Source organism: Diuraphis noxia, unplaced genomic scaffold, assembly GCF_037042655.1.
Source record: "Diuraphis noxia isolate RWA-SAM2 unplaced genomic scaffold, SU_Dnox_SAM2 contig0001, whole genome shotgun sequence".
NCBI lineage: Eukaryota > Metazoa > Arthropoda > Insecta > Hemiptera > Aphididae > Diuraphis > Diuraphis noxia.
Window position 1 is genome coordinate 107,220,777 of NW_028301711.1, and position 16,240 is coordinate 107,237,016.

Below are 16,240 nucleotides of genomic sequence, written 5' to 3' on the forward strand. Positions count from 1 at the left end.
TGTTTAAAATAAAAGAATTTAAATGTTTAACAAAGGAATGTACCTATTGTACCTACATTTGAGACAATATCGTCTAATAATTAGACCTATTATTCAATATATTAATCAATTAAGTACCTAATCAATTGTCAAAAAAATTATGTGTTATTAGGGTAAGGTAATATTATTATAAGTTTTAGTTGATTATTAAATGTTTAGTATAATTAAAAACACATTTTACCAGTTACAATAAAATTAAACTCTACAATTAATCTAAAAGTATTAAACAAATCTTAATTCATAAAGTACTAAATAGTTTTGCAATAAATTTATTCACCTTACAATAATATTTCTCATTACTGTCCATCAATATCATGAATAACTGGAATGGCTATTTTTTGTTCATTTAATTCCAGTAACATAATTTTGTTTTTAATACAATTATAAGACCAGTATTTATGAGTTACTGACAGGTTATTGTCTACATAAATGTTTAATAAGGTTGATGGAATAGGTTTTTCATAAAACGCTTTTTTCACTTCAAATACTTTTCCAATTATAAAAATCTCATTTGTTTTGTTTAGACTTATTATATTTACAACTTTGATGATATCATTAGAATCATTTAATATAAATGAGTTAGCATTGTCTCCAACCTTAATTTTAATATTTTTGAAGTATAACTTTCTATATTGAACTCCTATGAGATTTTCTAAAAGTGGTCCATCAGTGTGTTTATGTTTTAATTGTTCACAGTTTATCAAATTTTGTTCAAGTATTTTTCTCTCGATAAAATTTCTTTCATTACATCGCCTTATAATTTGTTGAAGTGGCTTGTCGTGTTTACGTATCATTTTTTTAAAACTTTTTAAAAAATTTTCAAAAGGGAAAGCTGCAATGTTATCTAATGGTCCAAATCGTTTATAGTCATCACTAATATGAACTAATCCATGAATATTGAAAGACATAAAGTGTCGTCCATATAAAGTTTCAAAAGTTTGAACAAAGTAGTTTAATAAATTTTGAGCATATATTACATAGTTGGCCATATTGCTATTTAATAAAATATTCATAGCTATAATTAATGCCATAAAATGTTTATAGCAATCATTATTTAAAATATTTTTGAAAACAACTTGACCCGTATAAATTAATATTTGTCGAAATTCGGTAGCTTTAAATCGATTTAAATCATTTAATCCTCTTGGTTTTCGGGAAAATTCACAAGGTACATAGTCACTTAGTGACAAAAGTGATAATGATAATTTCTTTGATACTGAGCTTGGCAATCTTACATTTAAAGGACCTTTGTCAACCCATAAATGTATTAATTTGCGCATAACACCAAGACAGGTCAAGTGCATGTAATCGAGACCGAATGAGCTAATTATATTAATAGGCAATTCTTTCAATATAGAAATAGAATTTCCCACATGATGTTCTTCATGGTTTCTGTTAATATAATCACTATGGGAACGTTTTATCGTGGTAGAAGAATAAGGAAAACAAGTTCTGTTTTTTAAGTACTCCCCTTCTATAGTACAGCGAGTACAAGAATCAAATCCAGAATGTCCCTTTATCTTTAAAATAAAGCTTTTTGCTGGAGCATCTAAGCTAAAACCGTCTATTTCAACTTGTTTAATAGTACCATCAATAGTTATACCATCATTGGTCAATTCGATGATTTCATTAACAAATTCTCTAAGAAATTCATTAGAATCTTTAGGTTTTTCATAGCCCCAATAAACGCCAATGGGAAAAACTTTATTTTTTAGTGGGCGTATATAACCTAGAATAATTGACCATAATTGACTACTACTACTTTTTGCTAAGGGTAATCCGTCAATACCAATCACCACTTTAATGACTTCAATATTATTTATTGAAGTATACCTAAAATGTTGTTGTATAGCCAAACCTAAGCCAAAATGATGATAAAACCCTGTGTACGGGCCGGGAACGACACAATAATAGGCCGTGACGCCCGGTCACCAAATACTTCGCGCGCTACTCTCACACACCGACCGACCTGTGTATGTGTGTATATGTGTGTATAGCGACTCGATAGAAGTGGACGGGATCGCCGATCAAAACTAAAGAGTGCTAGTGTGTGGTGGTGTGTGTAAGTGTGTAGGTAGGTGTGGTGTGTAGACTTAAAACTAAAATAAAGGGTAACACAGGTTTTTGGTAACTAAGTTGCTGTAATATACAAATAATTTAAAATCCACAATATAACATAAAAATCACAGCAACAGAAAGGTATAAAAAGTATATATCTCCTGGCCCAACAGATAAAATATATATACGGCCCTCCTGGCCCAACAGGTAAAAATGATATGGGGTGCTGCTATTTAAGCTGTAGCTCGTATAAAGACAATAAATATAAATATAATAATATGTATAAGGGCTCGACTCTTATGCTCAAACTGACAAGTATAACAATGTACAATATATACCCTACGTGGCCTTCTGGCACGACAATAATAATAACAGTAATATAATATAGACAGCTATTAGAGCAGTAATAACAAATAATATATGGATATAAAATAATAACAGTTCAGTATAAAATAGACTCACAGTTTATCGTCGCACTGCTGGCCAGCTGCTACCAAGATCTATATCATTAATAATAATACACGACACACTATGTCTACACCCTAATTAAAAAACAATATAATATAATTTGATGAGCGAAATACAATAAACGACAAATTTACTAATTTAATAAATATAATTTTACAGTAATGGCGATTCGCACCAGCGGTATTAATAAGGTGGCGATTAGCGCACACACTTAGAAAAATACAATGTAAATTTAATAATATTATAATAAATGTGGCGATTCGCACCAAGCGGTATATAATAAGGTGGCGATTCGCGCCTACGTAAAATAATAACAGGTGGCGATTCGCGCCCGTACAAAAAATAATAAAAAGGTGGCGATTAGCGCACTCACAATTTTACACTTTTTTGACTATTCGAGCCTTAAAAAGTGTACTTAAAATTTTAATTTCAAAGGCGATTTGCGCACATAAGTTATTCCGAACACACCACTTATCGGACTGGTTGACTGGGCGGCCGTGTTAAATAATAATCGCCAGCCGATTCGGCTGCGTGCGATAGCGCTTTAATCTGCATATTACATAATAATTCACAATATACATTTAATATAAAAATATACAATACAAAAATAAAAATATAATTATATGCGTTTGTGCGTGTGTGTGTGTCGGTCGGCGGCGAGATTTTCACGTACGCCCCACATAGGTACCAAACTATATTATATTGGCGCCGACATCCTCCCCCCGTTGAAAATCAATTTTTTCAACCGAGTCAGCTGGCTCGATGGGCAAGCGACATAGCTTCACTACTGGTCTGGTTAACTCTGACCCATTTGCCAATTTTACCGTTGCTACCCGGACGACGTCGTCCCTACCATGATGAACCCTCACAACACGTGCTAACTTCCATCTTGTAGGTGCTAAGTTGTCCTCCTTGACAATTACCACATCATTTACGGCTAGTGCTCTCGTACCTGACGTCCACTTTTGGCGTATTTGTAGTTGTGGAATATACTCAGCGTACCACCTGTTCCAGAAGTTTTGAAGCAAGCCTTGAACTAGCTTCCATCTCTTCAACGCTGTAATCTCCCTCGCTTCAATCACTGGCTCTGGATGGAACATCAACGGGCCTCCTATTAAGAAATGCGCAGGAGTGATTGGTTCTAAGTCATTGGGGTCGCTGCTCATGGGCGTGAGGGGCCGACAATTCATGCATGCCTCTATTTGGCATAATAATGTTTGCAATTCACTTAAGGTTAAAGACATGCCCCTTACCACTCTCGTGAGGTGGAATTTGGCACTTTTCACTGCGCTTTCCCATACTCCGCCAAAATGCGGCGATGCCGGTGGATTAAACTTCCAAGTTATTGCTTCTGATGCTAGACAACCATCCACCTTACTAACATATACAGCCAGCTCTTTGCGTGCTCCAACAAAATTCGTTCCATTATCACTCCAGACGATGTTTGGCTTTCCTCTTCTGGATATAAATCTTCTAAACGCTGCTAAGAACACGTTGGTAGTTAAATCCTCCACTGCCTCAATGTGGACTGCTCTCGTCGAGAAGCATACAAATATTGCGATCCATGCCTTTTTGCCCGGCCTTCCACGAATTCCACTTCTGATGATCAGTGGCCCGGCAAAGTCGACACCAGTAGCTGTGAATGGGCGAGAATGCTGAACGCGTTGCTTCGGAAGCGACCCCATTATTGGCTGGTCAAACGTGGGACTTGCTCTTTTGCATATGACGCACTGTCGAACGACTGAGCGTGCAATGGCTCTGCCTCGTGTTGGCCAATATGTTCTTCTGACTTCTGCTAGGAGCGCCTGCGGACCACAATGCAGCATTTTATGATGGCAGTCCTTGTATATTAATCTTGTGATTACATGATCAGGTGGTAGAACTATTGGATTTTTTTGCTCCTTTGACACAGTTGCGTTTTGTAAGCGTCCACCTACTAATATCAGTCCGTTTTCAATAAACGGGCATAGCGATCTGAGTCTGCTTTTGGTCGGTATCTCCATACCATTCTTCAATGCTATCATCTCTTTTCCGAATACTTCAGCTTGTGCTTTTTTTATTAATACTTCCTTCGCTTCGTGTAGTTCTTGGACTGTCAGCTGATGACTTCCAGACCATTTTCTCTTAGATCGCAGATACTCCACAAACCGTCTCAGCCAAGCAATGGCACGCGTTAGCCTGCGCCAGTCTGAATATCTACTTATTAGGTCCCTCGATTCATCAATGGTGCTTAACACCAACTGAGGAGTTCGCTGCTCTGGCAGTTCGCCTTCATGCGTTGGTTAAACCAAAGAATTTTTCCAAGTTTCATCCTCTTCGGATAGCCAATCAGGACCATTCCACCATAAGACTGCTCCTTGCATCTGCCGTGGTCTTAAACCTCTTGAACATATATCAGCCGGATTTTCCTCTGACCTTACATAATTCCATTGCGTTGGTTCACACAGATCCAAAATTTGCGTTACTCGATTTGATACGTAAGTTTTCAAACGAATGCTTTGGCTGTTCAGCCAGCCTAACACAATTGTTGAGTCAGTCCACAACTTGAAGGACTTAAGGGGGAATTCCCATGACTGTGCTACCTTTTGAGCCAACTGTGCTAGTAGCAATGCGCCGTTAAGTTCAAGCCGCGGTATTGTGATATTTTTTAAGGGCGCTACTCGCGTCTTTGAACACAACAATCTGGAATGCCAGTTTCCCTTATTATCTCGCGAGCGTACATAAACGCTGGCTCCAAACGCTTCTTCTGAAGCATCGCAAAATCCATGAATCTCCGTTAAGCCACTAACTTCAGGTCTTGCCTTTCTTGGTATTCGTATGGTTTCTAGCTCCTCAAGCTCTTCGTAGAATTGCCTCCATTTTTCATGAATTTCATTTGGCAGCTTTGCGTCCCATTCAATTTTCATTGCCCATAACTGTTGGAGAAATATCTTTCCCTTTATCAACACTGGAGACAGGAAACCAAGCGGATCAAATATTCGGTTTAGCTCTGCTAATATTATCCTCTTGGTCAAGTGCCCCTTATTTTCTCTCGGCATAATTATGAATTGAAATTCATCCGCAACTGGCTGCCACTGTAGTCCCAACGACTTTACTAGGTCCTGATCTCCAATTTCCAATGCAAATAACGGTGATTCTCCATGCTCTGATAATTTCTGCCGAACAAATTCAGAATTTGAGCACCACTTTCTTAAAGGTAACCTAGCAGAATCCATGATCATACTGATATCCTTTTGCAGCTGACAACATTCTTCTTCAGTCTCTGCGACTGTCATTATATCATCCATGTAGAAGTCCTCTATAATCGCCTTCGCTGCTGTTGGGTGTGATTGTTCAGCCGACTTACCTAGAGTAACAAGGCAGTAGATAGCTAAAAAGGATGCTGGTGTGGTTCCGTATGTAATCGTAGTGAGATAATACTCTCTCAGCTCTTCTTCAGGACTTGATCTCCAGAGAACCTTTTGCAACCTCCAATCCTCCTTTGCCACCTTTATCTGCCTGAACATCTTTTCAACATCCCCGGTTATGACAATTTGGTGTTTTCGAAATCGCGTAAGTATTGACAACAATTCTTGCTGAACTGTGGGCCCACACTTCAAGACATCATTTAGCGATAGGCCTGTAGTGCTTCTGGCGGAGGCGTCGAACACTACTCTTACCTTTGTAGTCAGGCTAGATGCCTTGACTACCGCGTGGTGCGGCAAATAGCAGCCGCTTTGGTTGTCAGATATGGCTTCGGTTGCTTCTTCCATGTGCCCCAAACTTATGTACTCCTGCATGAACTGCGTGTATTCTCTTCTCAGGCCTTCGTCTCGCTGCAGTCTCCTTTCTACATTTAGATACCGTGACGTTGCCATAGCTAAGGTCGAACCTAATTCACTGATTGAAGGCTTTACTGGTAAACGCACTACAAATCGCCCTTCATCATCACGAATGGTATTCTGCTTAAAATGCGCTACTACCTCTTGTTCTTCTAATGATTTGAGATTACTCTTCGATGTCTGCCCAAAATTAGCACAATCATCTACTAATTCTGTCCGCCAACTGCTCTCCATGTCTTCACCTAGGGAATTTGTCCCCAGAAAACAGTTCACTCCTAGCTCGCCGGTCACAATCCATCCCAAGGCGCTATCCTGCAAGCTTAACGGGCCTGTACCGATTATCTTACGCTCTGATCCGATTATGTCAAAAAAGACACCTCCACCTATTAGAAGATCTACACTCCTTTTCTGGTAAAATTGTGGATCTGCGAGGCCTCTTGACAATTCATTTGGAATCTTCCAACCATCTTTGGGCTCTGCACATGAAGCTAGATCCGTGACCATATTTGGCAACACGTAGCAGATTAATCTCAACTGATATTCACTCATTCTCGATTGGACACTTACTTCGACATATGAGGTGGATCGAGCTTCAGTAGACCCTATACCACTTATTGGTAGGGACGCTTTTTTTGTTGGCAACATCAATAGATTTGCTAGCTTCTTTGATATGAAGTTGACCTGGGAGCCACTATCCAGAACTGCCCTGCATTCACGTTGCTGCCCGAATTTTCCGGTGACGATAACGACCGCTGTCGCAAGAAAAACATGCGCACATTTGTGATACGCCAGCATAGCTGTCCTTGCCACCTCTTCTGATCCAGCAGCTTCTCCAATATTTTCTTCAGAACTTCCTTCAGCAGTTTCCTTTGAAGCTCCTTGGCTTTCATAATGCATGAGAGTATTATGTCTCCTTTTACACTTCTGGCAAACGAACTTTGATCTGCATGAATCTACTCTATGATATGGAGAAAGGCAGTTAAAACAAAGCCTTTTTTCACGCACGAGCGTTATTCTTTTGTTAGGGGACATATCTTTGAATTTATTGCATTGATACAATCTATGAGGCTCAAGGCAACAAGCACATGCTTCTTCTGGACATGCCTTTGTAGTTGCAGCCAGCGCTCTTTTTCCCGCCGTCGCTCCAATGTTCTTCTTCAGTCCTAGCTGTTTTGTCGCTACATTGTTCTCTTCCACTTCCTTAGGTTCGGGAAGATATGTATAAGAGTTTTGCATCGCGACACAGCGACTCGCTAGGAACTCTTCGAGATCAATATACCTGGGAAGCTGTGTGTTCCTTTGGTGGAGCTGCCATCCATGCAACGTGTACTTGTCTAAACGCATACAGACTATCGTAATTAGCCATGCGTCCCATTTCTCAACTGGCTGATCCAGTGCCTTGAGAGCGGCGACGTGAGTACATACGTGCGAATGCAGCTGTTGAAGTAGTGCTGCTGTTGGTTTTTCCACATATGGTGACTCTAATAACGACCTAACGTGTGATTGTATGGTTAGACTCCTATTGTCATATCTCTGTTTCAGTCGTATCATCGCTACCTCATAATTAGCGTCAGTCATCGGGACTGTCTTGATGAGGTCCAGAGCTGCACCGAAGACGGACGCTCTCAGGTAATAAAATTTATGAGCTGGTGCGATATTGTTGTCCTCATGCACCATAGACCTGAAGCAATCATAATACGATTCCCAATCTTGAATATTACCATGGAACTCTGGCAGTTTTATGGAGGGCAGTTGTACACGCGCCTGAGTAGCTGACATATTAAGGGTGGAGCTGTGCGCGCTGCTATTGAAAGCGTTTTTTGTATTGATTATTTCCTGTATTGTAGATCTAATCCTAAAAAACTCAACTTCAAATCTCTCACGCTCGTCCTCCTCCTTATCCAAGTCATCAACCGTGATCAGCTCAATCTGAGTTTGGATATCGTCAAATTTTTGATTTATCTTAGGAAGCTCCTCCTGCCTAAATTCTAAGAGAGAAATAGCTTCTACCGTCGGATCAAAACTCTGCACGAAAGTTTTCATGCGAGTGAGCGCTGCCTTAACTATGCCTCGCTTCTTCTTAAGCTCTTTTAGCTGAACCAACAGTGCCTCGTCCGACGACATGCTAGCGATAATTTAATTAGTTAGTTTTAATACCTATTTTGCAAAGCTGTACTAAAAAATAAAAAATATATATATTCTCTCATATATTTCTTTCTCAGCAGTAAATAATAATTTATTAGAAGGCTAAATATATATATAATAAATAAAATCTGAATATACTCATACAACAAAGTAAATATGATCTAGTATCAAAATAATGCGATATCAAATTAAATCACAAATTGCTATATACGATAAATTGACAATAATATTTATAATTTATAATTCGCAATAAAACATAATAGATTAAAGAAGTGAAATATTAATCATTAAGTATGCAGTTACGCAACTATAAAATATACCAATTAAAAATGCCACAGAAATATGATATTTAAAGATATATAAAATATACGTAATAAAATAAGATAATTATCACGTCGAGGTCACCAATATGTACGGGCCGGGAACGACACAATAATAGGCCGTGACGCCCGGTCACCAAATACTTCGCGCGCTACTCTCACACACCAACCGACCTGTGTATGTGTGTATATGTGTGTATAGCGACTCGATAGAAGTGGACGGGATCGCCGATCAAAACTAAAGAGTGCTAGTGTGTGGTGGTGTGTGTAAGTGTGTAGGTAGGTGTGGTGTGTAGACTTAAAACTAAAATAAAGGGTAACACAGGTTTTTGGTAACTAAGTTGCTGTAATATACAAATAATTTAAAATCCACAATATAACATAAAAATCACAGCAACAGAAAGGTATAAAAAGTATATATCTCCTGGCCCAACAGATAAAATATATATACGGCCCTCCTGGCCCAACAGGTAAAAATGATATGGGGTGCTGCTATTTAAGCTGTAGCTCGTATAAAGACAATAAATATAAATATAATAATATGTATAAGGGCTCGACTCTTATGCTCAAACTGACAAGTATAACAATGTACAATATATACCCTACGTGGCCTTCTGGCACGACAATAATAATAACAGTAATATAATATAGACAGCTATTAGAGCAGTAATAACAAATAATATATGGATATAAAATAATAACAGTTCAGTATAAAATAGACTCACAGTTTATCGTCGCACTGCTGGCCAGCTGCTACCAAGATCTATATCATTAATAATAATACACGACACACTATGTCTACACCCTAATTAAAAAACAATATAATATAATTTGATGAGCGAAATACAATAAACGACAAATTTACTAATTTAATAAATATAATTTTACAGTAATGGCGATTCGCACCAGCGGTATTAATAAGGTGGCGATTAGCGCACACACTTAGAAAAATACAATGTAAATTTAATAATATTATAATAAATGTGGCGATTCGCACCAAGCGGTATATAATAAGGTGGCGATTCGCGCCTACGTAAAATAATAACAGGTGGCGATTCGCGCCCGTACAAAAAATAATAAAAAGGTGGCGATTAGCGCACTCACAATTTTACACTTTTTTGACTATTCGAGCCTTAAAAAGTGTACTTAAAATTTTAATTTCAAAGGCGATTTGCGCACATAAGTTATTCCGAACACACCACTTATCGGACTGGTTGACTGGGCGGCCGTGTTAAATAATAATCGCCAGCCGATTCGGCTGCGTGCGATAGCGCTTTAATCTGCATATTACATAATAATTCACAATATACATTTAATATAAAAATATACAATACAAAAATAAAAATATAATTATATGCGTTTGTGCGTGTGTGTGTGTCGGTCGGCGGCGAGATTTTCACGTACGCCCCACATAGGTACCAAACTATATTATATTGGCGCCGACACCCTGGATCAACAGTATGTATACTTTCAGTAGAATTGATGACACTAGTTTTTAATATTGTTCTGGCATCTTTTGGCATTTCTGCAAGGCCAGGGATACTCTTGAAAATAGGCAACAGACCATTTACTGCATTATGAGGAATATTATAATTAACTGCCCATTCACTTAATTTACATTTAATTTTTGAACATAGGTCAGTATGCACTACAGGAAGATGATCATCATGACACGAGGACTCCCGGGTTTGATGCCTTGCGGCTACAACCACCGACCTCACATTAGCGCTGTGCGCTAGTCGAGAGCGGTGGAGTTTCACGGCCGGCGCACGTCGGCAAAGCCATCCGCCCGTCGGCCGCGCGTCGTCTAAGGACCACGAGCACCGGGCGCACGCTCGTTCCCACCGAAGTCGGGAGAGAGTGCGCCCGTACCGTTCGACTAAGGCGTGCACGTGCCCTTCGCCACCCTGGTCGGGTCGCGAGCTATCCTCATCGCTTCCCGTTTTTGGTTACGGGCAACCTCCGGTGCATATAGCTCCACCGGTAAGCTGGGTGGGCGCTAAGGAGAGTACTCACTCGGCAGCCTTCCCCAAGCGTCGGTCTTGTAACCACATAGTAGCTCCCGCTACAGCCACTCCGAAACCAAACCGCCGCCGACCGCGCAACGACCATAGCCGCTGCACGACCGTCGTGCGAGGGCACGGCGTCAATCACTCAACGCCGTGGGGCTCCCTCGCATCCCGAAGTACCATTCTCGCTCCCGTTAGGAGAGCACATCAATGGTGAGATGCGCGGGCCGAGCTTCGTCGGCGTGATGCCTCAGCTGTGACCCTCCCGAGATTTGGGCCGTGTACCGCGGGCTCACGGTGGGCCCTTACCGGGCAGCGCTCGCTGCCGACGCGGTGGCCGCGACCCCCAAGTTTGAGGCTCGGTAGCCTGTGGTCTTAAAACTACGCCTCCCTGAGGCCTCTCCGAAGAGAGCGACCCGTTCTTCATGAGGTCACGGTCAGAACCTCTCAACACCCTAATCCCCGAGGGTTTCGGTGTGTCCGCCTCCCAGAGGCCTCCCCGAAGAGAGCGACCAGCTCTTCTTGAGGTCGCGGTCAGAACCTCCACGACGCCCTAATCCCCGTAGGTTTCGGTGCGTCCACGCTCCAGGCGTCGGCCCCGGCTGGCCAGTCCCTTTTAGTCGCCTTTTACGACAAGCAGGGAATACTGTGGCGGTATTCTGTCTTCGGCCCCAGCCACAGGGCCAGACTCCTCGTCGTCCTTTGACGCGTGAGTACGCCCCGGGTCAGGACGCGCTCGATCGTGACCCGCCGCTTGTGCCACTTACACCGTGCGTACTCACCCGGGTCACCCCAAGTCTAAGCCAATCACCATGCTGGTGTGGCAGCGTCCTGACCCATTAGATCCTATCTATCGCTTCTATTGCATAGACTGTTTTTGCTAAATTTTCGCAGGGCTTCGTAAGTTCTTTTTGAATGAAGGAAGGCACCGTTCCTTGGTGGCCATGCTTCCCCTTCGCCGCGCAGAGCTTTTATAAGTCTTTTTCTGTGATCTACATTCCTTTTGCAGAATAACAACACGTGTCTGACTGTTTCTGAGCCAGGCGGCGACCCGGGACCACATCCCGTGCCGCCGGGCAGGCCTGCATCTTAGCGATGCCGACGAAGGACCGGGACGGACTGGCGTGCCGGCCGATGGCTGGCGGCTGGCTGGTTAAAGAAACTACTGGCTGGTCGTCCGGTGGCCGGTCGGGGCGTGGGTTTCCTCTCGCGGGACTCGTAAGCACCGCAAATACCTTGACACGACCGGGGCGCGTGAGCGACCATGGAGCCGCGGGTGGTAAGGCACCCGCCGGACGGCTGGGACGGTGTGCCTACGCCTAGCCAAACGAGGCACCCGTTGACGCGAGTCAACGCGAAACGAATTGCCGGTGAGGGCGGGGCGCACATGGGACCAGCGTCTTACGCGCGCGGCTTCGTGGCTCGTGCGGGGGCCCGCGGAAGTGACGAGGGAAGTCTTAGCATTACGCGCAAACCGGACGCGCGGGGACGGATCACGTCGCCTGCGACTTGCTGGTCATTCCCCCCGCGGAAACGAGGCGAGTGACGCGGAAGACTTAACGAAGCTTGTCCCTAGCTTCAGATCCATGGGATCGAGATTGCGTAAAAATTCTGAGGCAGGTGATGTAGGGCGTAACACGTCTCCGCTAACCTCAAGGACTTATGCACCACCTAATCTCCGGGTGGCGAAGAGTCAGGACGCTTGGGATATACCAGGCCCCGTAAACTCTACGTAGGGAAAGGAGTCGGGCGGGCGATCGCTTAAGGCCGTACCCTTGGTCGCCCGCCTGGATAAGCCCAGCTTCGGTTGTACCGGGACTGATGATGGGCGAAACCGATCGTGGGATTGAGGACACGGTCATGCGAGTTCCAGACGGAAGCGGAACTGGGAAGGCTGGCAGCGGCCTACTCGGGTCTCAGGACCCCGCACCACACTCTCAACGCCGGCGGAGGGCGCATCTCCGAACCGGCTCCCCCGGTGATATGGGGAGAATTCTGGAGAGTGGTCGACTCCAGTCTTAGAAGACCCTAAATCCCACAAACGCATGGACAAAATAGCGAAAAGCGCAACTACTCCGTGTATGCCGAACTGCGGTTCGGAAGGTGGGGATCGGATTGCGGAGTCCCACCACCCATGTGTCAAAGATTTAGGTCTTTGGACGGTGCTGAGCGGCCCGTCGGCAGAAAGCCGCTTAAGCCAGGCTGCGGCCGCAGCTGTTAGCTGCGACCCAGTGCGGGCACCGGCTCGCTCCCGGAAGGGAGTGAGACGGAAAGTACTCAGGTTGAGAAAACGGGCTAAGTGCCCAAAAAAGACTGTCGATCCCGGGGATGTGGCACCCGGAGACTTACCAACCGAGTCAGGTGGTTTGGCAGATGCGGAAACCACTCTAGCTGTCCTCGCGGAGGAGCCAGCTCAAATTGAGGGTGACTTTGATAAAGAAGGAACGGCTGGCTCAGATGTCAGCGCTGCATCTGACGCCAGTAGACTTGAAAACACGGTCGGCCAAGTGCCACCGGAGACGCTAATTAAAATTTATCAAATAAATGCAGCCAGAAGTAAAGCTGTCATGCATGAAATTGAAAGACTATTAGTCAGGAACGAAATAGATGTCTGCCTGATACAAGAGCCAGCGACCGACGGCAGAGGGGTCTACCTACTAGATAGGCGCCCCTTTAGGGTGATAGCGACCGGTCGCACGCCCATGGCTGCGATCGTCGTCGTGAACCCTGCCGTAGGACTCCTGACTCTTAGACAATTTGATTCCAGCCACTTTGCCGTGGCCGTGCTGAGCTATGGAGACGTTACCTTGACGTTGGTCTCCGCTTACTTTCAGCACAGTGAGCCGACCCAGACATACGTTGACGAGCTAGACGACATTCTAGGTAAAGTCAATGGTGCCGTATTGATCTGCGCGGACGTAAATGCACGGTCATCGGTGTGGCACGACACGGTCTCGGACGCCCGCGGAGACATGGTCGTGGACTTGATTGGTCGGAAGGACCTCTCAGTGCATAACAAGGCGGGGCACCCTCCGACGTTTAGGAACAGGGGGTCGGCCTGCCTGGACGTGACGCTGACGCGTAACAACGTCAGGGTTGCGGACTGGTCGGCCACTCACGACCTTACGTCGAGCGATCACGCGTTGATCAGCTTTAATATAATAACGAGGGCAGACGTGCGCGTCGAGACCCAGGATACGGCAAGGAAATATAATTGCACCAAAACGAACTGGACTGAGTTCCGGAAGTTCCTGAGGGAATGCAGAGACGCGAAATCGCGAAGTCTCGAGTCGCCAGACGTTGAAACTTGCACGGCAGCACTCGCCGAAGTGCTGGAAATGGCCTGTGAGGTCAAAATGACCAAGAGGACCCAGGCCAGACGGAGACCTCCCCCGTGGTGGAACGAAGCGCTGGATAGCGAATTGAGTGCACTCGGCCGCTGGAAGGTCAAGCTTAGGAATGCAAAAACTGCGTTCAGAAGACGGGCTATCCGTACTGTCTACATGGGACGTAAGCGCACGTTCAAGAGGCATTGCTTCAGAGCGAGAAGAAGCGCTTGGCGAAAATTCGTCACGGACGCGGGAGATAGCGACCCGTGGGGACCCGTCTTCAAATGGCTGAAAACCGGAGGGACTAAGCCTTCGGAAGACCTTCCGGCCTCGATCCGTAAGCTGGACGGATCGTACACGTTAACTCTTAAGGAGACAGGCGATGCACTCATGGATGCCTTAGTTCCAGGTGATACGGAAGTAGGCGAGAACCTGGAACAAAAAGAAACCCGGGAAAGAGCGGGGGTCGGCCTGGGAACATTTCGACCGGAACAAGTAGAGTCGGGACCGATTGACCCTTGCGATGTGGAGGAGGTCAAGGGAGCCATCTGGAGAATGGCTCCGAACAAGGCACCAGGCTTGGACGGCATAACGGCGAAAATACTGAGACAGGCGTGGCCAGTGATAGGCAAGGACATAACATGGGCCTTCAATTGTTGTCTTAGGACGAAGCGATTCCCGAAATCGTGGAAGATTGCACGTCTAGTAGTGTTCAGGAAAGCCCCGGGTAAGGACCCGGCGGAGCTGAAGTCGTACCGACCTATTAGCTTGCTGCCGGTGATCTCGAAAGCGCTTGAGCACATTATAGTAGAGAGAATCCGCAAAGATACGGATCCCCGCATGTCGAAAAGACAATTCGGGTTCACGAAAGGCCTCTCCACGATCGACGCGATCAATCACGTACTCAGCTGGACCGAAAACAGGACAGAGAAATACGTGCATGCCGTATTCCTGGACATATCGGGCGCGTTCGACTGCCTCTGGTGGCCCCAGCTCATACTCGATATGCAACAGGCAGGCTGCAGCAGCGGGCTCATCGAACTGACAAAGAGTTATCTCGACGGCCGTCGGGCCGGTATGAGGATCGGCGGCGTCGACATAACGAGGACCCTAACTAAGGGCACGCCGCAAGGATCGAGCTACGGCCCGGACTTGTGGCGATACGCGATGAATCCGTTGCTAACGCAGGAACTGCCTGAGGGAACAGAAATTGTCGCGTATGCAGACGACATCGCGATTCTAGTCTCCGGTAAACACCGACCGGAAGTCACTAGCAGAACAAATGCGTTACTCGAGAGAGCGTCGCAATGGGCGGAGCAGCGAAAACTCACCTTTTCCGCGGCCAAGTTTCAAACGCTATGGCTTAAAAACTCGCTCTCGAAGCCGCTGGAACTCCGACTGGGCGGAGTAAAGATAAGATCGACCGCCAAGGCGAAATACCTTGGGGTCACATTTGACCAAAAACAGGACTTCAGCCTTCACCTAGCGGAGAAGGCGGAAGCGACGAAAAGCCTGTTCAGCAGACTGCATGGAGTCGCCAAGACCCGATGGGGACTTAAGAGCAACGTGGCACTACGGATCTACAACTCGGTGTTCGTACCTCAGATGGGGTACGCGGCATCGATTTGGGCGGAGAAGTGCATGGCTTCGGGACACAGGAGAGCGAGGGCAAATATGGCACAGAGACAACCGTTGTTAGCGATAACGGGGGCCTATAAGACGACGTCCACGGTGGCGTTGCAGGTCCTAGCGGGAGTGCCCCCGCTGGACCTCGAGCTAAAGAAACTGGCCAGAATTGAAAGGGACAGAGCCGCGGTAAGGCGAGGCGCGATGACGGCCCTCGAGGCAGCGAATAGGGAGGAAAGATATACCGCTGAAACCATCCTCCTTTGGCAGCAACAGTGGGTCGCCTCTAGTAAGGGAAGGTGGACTGAGAGGTGGTTCCCGGACGTCCGGACGCGGCTGGACCGTGGGTGGTGTATCCCAGACCACTTCACGTCTCAGCTAATGTCGGGGCACGGGGACTTCAATCATTCACTCCACCGTTTCAA

The 16,240-nt window shown here is 45.3% G+C and overlaps 2 protein-coding genes across 2 annotated transcripts in view; one reads left to right on the forward strand and one right to left on the reverse strand.

Annotated features, from left to right (window-relative positions):
* The window catches only part of LOC149063245 (uncharacterized), a 102,580-nt gene that overhangs the window by 74,174 nt on the left and 12,166 nt on the right, over nucleotides 1-16,240 (forward strand). The window lies entirely within an intron of this gene.
* Nucleotides 336-11,287, reverse strand: LOC149063254 (uncharacterized). The gene is made up of 3 exons (XM_089222419.1): nucleotides 11,157-11,287; nucleotides 10,296-10,459; nucleotides 336-1,921 (listed from the first exon to the last, which is right to left on the reverse strand). The coding sequence occupies exons 1-3, from the start codon at nucleotides 11,285-11,287 to the stop codon at nucleotides 336-338; spliced, it is 1,881 nt and encodes a 626-aa protein (XP_089078545.1).